The sequence below is a fragment of the Trachymyrmex septentrionalis genome, unplaced genomic scaffold (assembly GCF_001594115.1).
Source record: "Trachymyrmex septentrionalis isolate Tsep2-gDNA-1 unplaced genomic scaffold, Tsep1.0 scaffold410, whole genome shotgun sequence".
Classification (NCBI taxonomy): domain Eukaryota; kingdom Metazoa; phylum Arthropoda; class Insecta; order Hymenoptera; family Formicidae; genus Trachymyrmex; species Trachymyrmex septentrionalis.
The window spans coordinates 133271-142336 of record NW_017305581.1 but is presented as its reverse complement, the minus strand read 5'-3'; the positions used below and the strand labels follow the sequence as shown (position 1 = coordinate 142336).

Genomic DNA, 9066 nt, shown 5'->3' with positions numbered 1-9066 from the left:
GTTCGAGAGCGCACAGCCCGTAGTGCGAGCATGAAATTCGTGCTGCAACCGCTGACGATACGCGTCACGAACTGCGACGCGAAATCGCGAACGATGGGAGATAGCGCGGAGAAGCGCAAGCACGGCGAAATGCTGCCGAGTACTATACGCGCGATCATTTGCGGCCCGTCGAATTGCGGTAAAACCAACGTTCTCGTAAGCTTACTCGAGAGCCCGAACGGCGTACGTTTCGAGAACGTGTACGTCTATTCGAAATCGTTGCAACAGCCAAAGTATCGATATCTCGAAAATTTGTTTACGTCTATCGACGAAATCGGCTACTTTACGTTCTCCAACAACAGCGACGTCGTTCCACCGAGTGAGGCGCGTCCAAATTCTATTTTTATCTTTGATGACGTGGCATGCGACAAGCAGGATGCGGTGAGAGAATACTTCTCGATGGGTCGCCACGCGAACGTTGACTGCTTCTATCTCTGTCAGACGTACGCGAGAATACCTAAACATCTGATACGCGACAACGCGAACCTTCTGATCCTATTCAAACAGGACGGTACCAACTTGAAACACGTTTACAACGATCATGTAAATACCGACATGTCGTACAACGAATTTTGCGAGTTGTGCCACGCCTGTTGGCGACAAAAGTATGGATTCGTAGTGGTAGACAAAGACAGTGCGCTCACAAATGGACGATACAGAAAAGGATTTAACGAGTTCGCGATACCGTAACGCGACCAGTCGTTGTCGATACTTAGCCTCGGACGAACATGGCGGATGTGCGCGAGCGTGAAAAAATCGCGAGAGCGATCGAGAAGACGAGCGAGTCGATCCGCAAGAAACATCGCGCTCTGAAGACCGGTAGAATCGAGGAGGACATCGCGTTGAACAGACGTTTTAGGCCTCTTATCAAGCCGCTGCGACTTTTCGCCGACAGCTCCGACGTGCGCGCGACAAAGAGAGAGTCGCGCGACGAAGATGCAGCGTCTGCCCATAAACGCGAGAGGAAGGAGGAAGAGGAACAAGAGGAGAGAGAAAAAGCGAGCGAGACGTTCGAGCGTTCCACGACTCTGCATAAATCCAATGATCGATCGCACGATGATGTACAGCCAATAGCCTCCACCCCGCGTGCCAAAATCGTACCAACGATAGAGTCGTTGGAGAACGTTTTCGAAACGACGGAAGATTCGCTAGCGACGAAGGTTCAAAATCAGCTGCAAACGTCGGAAGGTCGAGAGGCGTTACGAGCTGGTTTGGGCCCGCTGGGTCAAAAGTACGTCGAGGCCGTCCTGAGGGGAGCGAAAGATAAAGAGAGCGGTATAGATCGCGTGTACGGCGTTTACCTGCACGAGGATGGGCTGATGTTTGGCAATAAACGTTTCGACGTGGATGACGCGGACAACATAATTATCGACGGCGTACGATACGCCGGTACACCAGGTCTTTACGAGTTGATTTTCAAGAGAATTCCCGACGATGCCCTCTACACGGAAGACGATATGCACAAGTACAAGAGCATGCTGTTGGTGACGAACGCGCACAAACACAAGTATCATTCGCAGGGCCGATTATTGAGCAACAGAGGATACAAGTACAAACACGTAATCGCGCCGTTGATGTCGATCACACCCAAGAAACAGAAGAAATCTGGAAAGGGATTGCCTCACGCAATGACATTGAACGACAACGCGATCGATTACGTGCACTGGGATGATCCCAACGAGCTGGTGGATCGTCTACGATTGCTCGACGCTTCGCACCGAGCGGGCAACAACGCTCACGACAACGAGATGCTGTCGATCATCGAGGAACTTCGCGAAGCCGGTCTTATTATAAATTAATTCGCGTATTCGTAAAACGAGTCAGTCGAGGGACACCAGCGAGAAAAATACATTAATTTCTTGTACTCTGTGTATTACACGTCGAATCATGAAAAAGAAATCCGATGAAAAGAGAGAAAAAATTAGCTCGGAGAAACGTCGGCTCGTCGAGGAATTGCACGCTCCGGCGAGAAGAAATTTTCCGCGAAGGCGTGTCATAGTCCGGGGGTACGACGATCTGTGGCAGGCTGATATCGTTGAGATGCGTCCGTACTCGAGTTTCAACAGAGGCTACCACTACATACTCACCGTCATCGATGTGTTGAGCAAGTACGCGTGGGCCGTTCCGCTCAAGAGCAAGGGTGGAAGCGAGACGGCGAACGCTATCGCTGAGATCGTTCGAGAGAGCGAAAGATGTCCGAAAAATTTACAAACGGATATGGGGAAAGAATTTTACAATGCGGATGTACGGAATATCTTGAAAAAACACAACGTTAATCACTATTCCACGTATTCGACGTTGAAAGCGTCAGTGGTCGAGCGGTTCAATCGCACGCTCAAAAACGACATGTGGAAGATGTTTACACTCAACGGCAATTACAAGTGGGTCGACGAGCTGCCGCGTCTGGTGTCAGATTACAACGCGCGCAAGCATCGCACCATCGGCATGCGACCCTCTGACGTAACTTCTGCGATCGCCGAAAAACTCTTGGGCACGGTGTACAGTGCGATAAAGATAGCGGGTCCTGCAAAATTCAAAGCAGGCGATTCGGTACGCGTGAGCAAGTACAAGACGATTTTTGAGAAGGGTTACACACCAAATTGGACCACCGAAGTGTTTACGATCGTTAAGGTGCAGCGTACCAATCCCGTAACTTATCTACTCGAGGACTATCGTGGAAATTCCGTCGCTGGAGCGTTCTACGAGCACGAGTTGCATCGCGCTACTCGTCCGGACGTGTATCTCGTGGAGAAAGTGTTGCGCAGGAAGGGCGACAAAGCGTACGTCAAGTGGCTGGGATTCGATGGATCGCACAATTCATGGATACACAAAAACAATGTTATTTGATAAATTTTTTTTAATTCATATATTTTGTATACGTATAACAATATATAAGAATATAAGAATATAAGAATATAAGAATATAAACGTGTAAAAATATTTCTTATTATCCATTCCATTTTTTAGAGTATACTGATATAAAATATGTATATAAATATATGATACATGTAATGAAAAAAAAAGTAATACATAATAAATGATACTATATAAAACATAATAGTAATACTTATGTATACAACGTAAAAAACATAATGTGTAAATTACAATGATAATAGTAACAGGTATGTAGATTGTACGAGAATATTTAAAATAATGTAAAAAGATATACACAAAGTAAGATATAAGATAATACATATACGTCGTATGAAAATATAAAAAAGTAAAAAACATAATAGTAATATAAATGTTGATATGTACATATGTTACAAAGGTATCCGCCAATGTCCCCACGGTAACGTCTCCGTCGAATTCGGTACGACGTATCGTTTGTCGTCGTATGGACTCAGAGCGATTTTCGATTCGGATATCGTGTATACCTCGTGCAGTTTAGATCGTATACACGATTGACGACGAGTCATTTCGATCTCTTCGTTCAAACATCGAGTGTAATCGTCGAACGTTATCGTTTGCGCTACGACGTTATTCTTTACTGCTTTCACTTTTTTGGCGTCCTTCTTGCCGTCAACCCTCACAGCGTACATCTTCGCTCTGACACCAACGAATTCGGTCATTATCGCACCGTTATTTTCGTCCTTCATCAGACCGGGTACTTTTTTGTTCGCGAGAGGCATACCGTACGCGTTGTCCGTCGGATAATCGCTCGTGTCGAATCTAGTGATATCGCGTTTCATAGTCTCGTAAACGTCCTCGCACTCGACGCTGTATATAAGGCTGTCTGTATCGGTGTACATTATTTTACATTTATCGGGAAACAGTGGTAACATATACTCGTGATGAAATTCGTACAAGCAGACTTTCGATATGTCGAGTATACACATACCCACGTAAATCGGTTTGTCGAACTTCACCTCGAGTTTGCGCAGTTCGATGGCTATTAAATTTTCCGCAAAGACCCTACGGCTGTGGAAATTTGGTTTTGCAATCGTTGCCTCCGCGCCGTACCGTCCATCCCATTTTGTTAATAATTTTACGTCAACGTGGTTGCGCACATTCTCCATAGTTTTACCGAATACCGCGTTGTTCATTAATTTATATAAATTTTTTTCGAAATCGTTTTTCGCGCGCGTTCTGAAATTTGTATTAAGTTCAATGTAATCGCGAAGCCATGGAGATTGCGCGAATTGTAGCACCCGATGGATCTTTGTTACGCGAAGACCGTGACGAGTACATTGCTGCAGGTTGCGGTAGTGGATGACGTAACGCTGTTTATCGTACAGCGTCGCTAAAAGTTTATGTTCGCGCTTGCCGGGCGGCTTATCGCGCGTCGGACAGAACGGTAGGTCGGTGTGTCGGTCGTGTACATGCTGCGGATACTCGAGATCGACTTCGAGAATGTAACCGGTGGGCGAATCCGGAGCGATCGCGCTCGCGTCAAAGTTCGCAGCGTCTTCGACCCATTGAAATTTGGCGTATGGCAATGGTTGACACATCGCCCATCCGTATAAATTGTTAACGTCGTAGTACATCAAGTACGACGACGGTTCCGACGGATTGTACGAATGCATGTACTTGTTATTAGCCTGCGCGTATCTGCCTGAACATTGACTGAGACCACCGCGTATACCGCGCTCGATGAACATGATCATGTCAATATCAGTGAGCAACTCAAACTTTACACGCGTATGTTTCAACATCGCGTCCCACGTGAAACCAGGCAAGGTGTAATAATGTGCGGGATCGAGACCGTAACTCGCGACGCAACTTTTGCGGAAATTTTCGAAAATGTCGGCTAATAACAAGACATCGGTTTTCAAGTACAGATCACTGTACTCGCCGAGCGTTCGGATGGAGAATCGCTACCATACGTTCGCCGCGTGAGCGTAATCGCTCTCGGATACGGTATCGCCCGTTAACGAACTGTAAAAAGATTCGCGAGGGGGTAAGCGCGTGTCCTGCAATTTTTCGGCACAGTCAACGTACGGAAAGACACCTTTACGAGTCAGTAATTTAAATTCATCGTCCGATAGTGCTGAAAATTTTGAACGTATAATTTTTAATTTGTCTTTATCGAGATACGACGCTAATTTATCGAGACTTGTACTGAGAAATTTGAAAGAATCAATAAATCGTAATTTTACGCAATTTCTCTGAGAATTATTTTCAGTTTTATCTTTAGTGCTATCGACATGTTTCGTGAAGGAGATGTATTTTTCTTTGGTCATCGGTAATACATCTACGCGTCCTTCATATGCTGTAGCGATTTCCTTAATTATAAAATGCGCGTCGTAGCCCGATAAATTGTGAAAAACGATCGGAATATATAATGAATTTTTATAATTTAAGTTACAGTTCGAATGAGCTGGACCGCGGTATCTACCGATTAAGTGGTAATGATCGCGTACCCGCGTGTCGTCCGACGCAAACGGTTTCTCGCAATTGTGACAACGCGTCGCGCTACGGTACGCCTCCCATTGTTCTTTCGACAATGTTTCCATGGGCACGTTGGCGGATACGATATTTTTCACGCGATGCGCCAAATTGTCGAGTTGTCGCGCGAACCACGCTATACAATCTTTGTCGCGACGGAACTGATACGACGATAACGCGTCATCGTACGAGCAACGCACGTAGTAGCCTATGCTGAATACCTCGTGCCGTTGATACGCGTACGACGACGCACCTTCCCTGTCGGGTTCTGTCTTCCGTAAAACGCACTCCAGGTCGGCGTAGACGACGAATGGGACGCGCTCCTTGTTGCAGTGGTTCCCAAATTCGAGCCACTTTTCGTCCTCGCTCGGCAGCCGAATAGTTTGCGCAATCGTTGATCTTCTGACAGTCCATTGTGTGCGACTGCAATTTCTCATTCGTGCCGAAGTAATGCAAGCATCTGAAAATAACAAAAAAATATAACAATTATATTTACCTATATTTTATTAATAAGATGGGAAATTATAATAATTTTTTAAGGTATACATACCGATCGCAGAAATATTTCTTGTGCTCTTGTTTGCTTAGTTGCGAGCTCACGAGATGTGACAGGTTCTTGATCCACGCAAAGTGGGCGACACCGACGTCGCGTGGATCTTGCATGTACAGGAGATTGACATGCTTGTCCTTCTTGTCACTGGTGAGCTGCAGAGGAAGAAATTGTTTATTCTCGATGCCGTATACATTGATCGACATCGCGTTCAACTGTTCGAATTTCGGAATGTCTTTGAACGTAATCGGAAATTCGATACCCGCGAGATTCAGCACCGTTGTATAATGCGGATACGACGACTCCCGATTTACATTTCTTTCAGCCGGGTACAGAGCGGCGACCACCGACCACGCGAAGCACGCATTGTCCATCGTACTAACGTTGATCACCGCTCGTTTCGTCGCTATTTCCCGCGGCACCTCGAAGTAACATCTTAGTTTGTTCACATTCACTATCAAATTGAGGATTCGCGACAATGCCCACCCGCTGTCGCGTTCCTGGAACTCTTCGAGTGATGTCAGCGTGGGTTCGATGATATGCTGCTCGTACCACTCGCGCAAATCGGTGTATCTGTATATCTCGCTGTTCTTTGAAATTATGCTCTTATTAGCACGTTTATCCTTCGTCGCAAACTCGCCATTGAACGCAGTGTTTACTTTTGCACTACCGTGTCTTTCTACGGCGTCTCGCACACGTTCGAGCACTATTTCTCTCGCGTCTTCCAAAAACCGCCGCGGCTCGATGTAATCGACTGACCACAGCACCCGTCGATATACGGTTTTCAAACGCGGCGTCGATCTCTCGCCAGACGAGAGATCTTTCGTCGCGACTCGCGTACCCACCACCAACGTGCACAAAACGTCGCTCTAATCGTGTCTTTGCACCCGCGAGTCGCGCGATCCTCGCCACCATGGATTGTCTGTGTCCAACGGTGAGACGTGGACGCTTGGCACGACAAAGCTCTTCGAGCCGCTCGATGTCGCATACTCGTCGCATCGTTGCAGCCACGCGAAACATTCCACCAGAGTAGCGACCTGGCTGCACTGCTCCAACAGTTCGTGTTCCACTCGCTCGTGATTTTCCATGTTTTTTTCTTTAGATCACATCACACTCTTCCACAGAACACTTGCACGTGACTCGGTCACACACGTTGCAGCATCGATACATATATATATATATATATATATATATATCCAGAAAATCATAATGTTCTATTACTTTTTCGTCATGTTCGTATGCGAAAATGCACTGTTCACTCAAAGCATCGATCGTTGCATCTGTCGAGAAATAGATTTGCAAAATTGCGATCACGAAACCCTATCCATATACGAGGTGTGATCAAAAAGTAAGGTGACTTTTCATTTTTATAAAAAAATATTCATTTATTCATCCAAAATTATGTTATCCCCTTCAAAATAATCCTCCTCTGATACAATGCACTTGTGCCAGCGCTTTTTCCAGTCGTCAAAACACTTCTGAAATGCACTTTTGGGTATTGCCTTGAGCTCCTCCAGCGATGCAGCCTTAATCTCCTCAATCATCGCAAATCTTCGTCCTTTCATGAGCCTTTTCAATTTTGGGAAGAGGAAAAAGTCGCAGGGGGCCAAGTCTGGTGAATACGGTGGCTGAGGCATGATGATAGTATTGTTTTTGGCCAAAAAACTACTCACTAGTAAGGACGTTTTGGAACGCAGTTTTGGAACGAATTTCGCTGACACACGTGTCATATCCAAAACATCCGTTAAAATTGATTGGCATGAGCCAAACGATATGTTAAGATCATCAGCTATTTCTCTAATCGTGATTCGACGATTTCGAACGAATAACTTATACCATTTATAAACATTTTTTTTGCTCAAAGTTGACTCACCGTACGCCACTGTCAACATTTCAAGAGTTTTTAAACACTTAATACCATTTTTTACACAAAAATTAATACAAACTCTCTGCTCCATTATTATATTTTCAAAAGCAAAAAATCGCCGAGCACGCAAACACGAGTCTAACCTTTATGCCTCTCACATAAAAATAACACATGCTATATAGTCAAAACTGTGAACATATGATCGTGACGAGTGTACCAACACAACAAAAAAAATTTTTTAAATTAGAGTGTACAGAGCGCGCGAAATTCAAAAAGTCACCTTACTTTTTGATCACACCTCGTATTGTCGAAAATCAGCAGTTCGACGCACTTTTCACTACCTGCAGGAATCTTAATGCGGATGTACCAACCTTGGCTCTTATCTAAGATTTTCTTCGCCCAATAATAATCGTCCTTTATTACATTCTATTTCGGTTAGGTCGAATATGACCATTGCGATGGTGAAAAAATGTCACGTCACAGTATTCATTACCATTTTTTACGGCCGGTTGTTCCATCTTTAGATAAATTATGTGGTAATGTATTTATTTCATAAACAAAAGAGTAAGAACACAATCCAGCGAGAAATGACAATGGAATCAATGTCGAATCGACGTCGAATTCGATTTCAGTAGTAATACTAAGGGGGGTTCGAACTCACAGATACCGCAACCAACCAACTGGCAGGTGGCGTTCGCGTCGCGGAGATGACGTCACGAATGCGGGGGTCTACTCAACTTTCCCCTTTTTCTTTTTTCGAATAATTTACAACTCATCTCATTTACTATTTGGGATGACGTCACTGAATCGACTTCTATGAAGGCGTCTTCCTCAGTCTCATCGGCGAAAGCATCTTCATTCTTGACCTTCTCAGTGGGAGCGTTCTCATCATTCCGTTATTTTCCTGCTCCTCTATCACCACCATCATAGATTTTCCGAAGTTCAATAGTTTAAGATATTTAATAATAACTATTAGTAGTCTGTTCATACACTAGACTGCACTAGAACTTTCTTTCTTACTTTCAATAAATATTAAACATAACACATGGATCAATAAGTCCCGAGACTAACCCAGAAATGGCGCTCGTAGTAAACCAGTAACCACGTCTTTCTAGAGTACTAACCTTTGCTTGAAACGTGTCAAAATTTTAAGTCGATCGGACTAGAAACAGCTGAGTTATCGAGGTTAGAGTAAAGTCGTTTTGTAGTTTGTTTAAAAAAT

General features: G+C 44.7%; 2 protein-coding genes across 2 annotated transcripts; both read right to left on the bottom strand.

Moving 5' to 3' along the window:
* Positions 1-1869: 1869 nt before the first annotated feature.
* On the bottom strand, positions 1870-4563 carry LOC108751198. The gene is made up of 2 exons (XM_018491278.1): positions 3885-4563; positions 1870-2166 (listed from the first exon to the last, which is right to left on the bottom strand). The coding sequence occupies exons 1-2, from the start codon at positions 4524-4526 to the stop codon at positions 1891-1893; spliced, it is 918 nt and encodes a 305-aa protein (XP_018346780.1). The 5' UTR covers positions 4527-4563; the 3' UTR covers positions 1870-1890.
* A 293-nt stretch (positions 4564-4856) lies between these two features.
* LOC108751194 lies at positions 4857-7614 on the bottom strand. The gene is given in 5 exon segments (XM_018491275.1): positions 4857-5029; positions 5378-5810; positions 5812-5887; positions 5978-6731; positions 7467-7614. Coding segments are annotated over 5 exon segments (1584 nt in total).
* Positions 7615-9066: the final 1452 nt, after the last annotated feature.

What these genes read in the sequence shown, in the direction of transcription:
- LOC108751198 (XM_018491278.1), bottom strand. Translation starts at nt 4,526, where the DNA reads ATGTACTACGACGTTAACAATTTATACGGATGGGCGATGTGTCAACCA. An exon ending in AGTTCGACAAACCGATTTAC is followed by an intron (nt 2,167 to 3,884) that starts GTGGGTATGTGT and finishes CTTGCTCTTGAG; the next exon opens with CGGAACGGCCCACGCGTACT.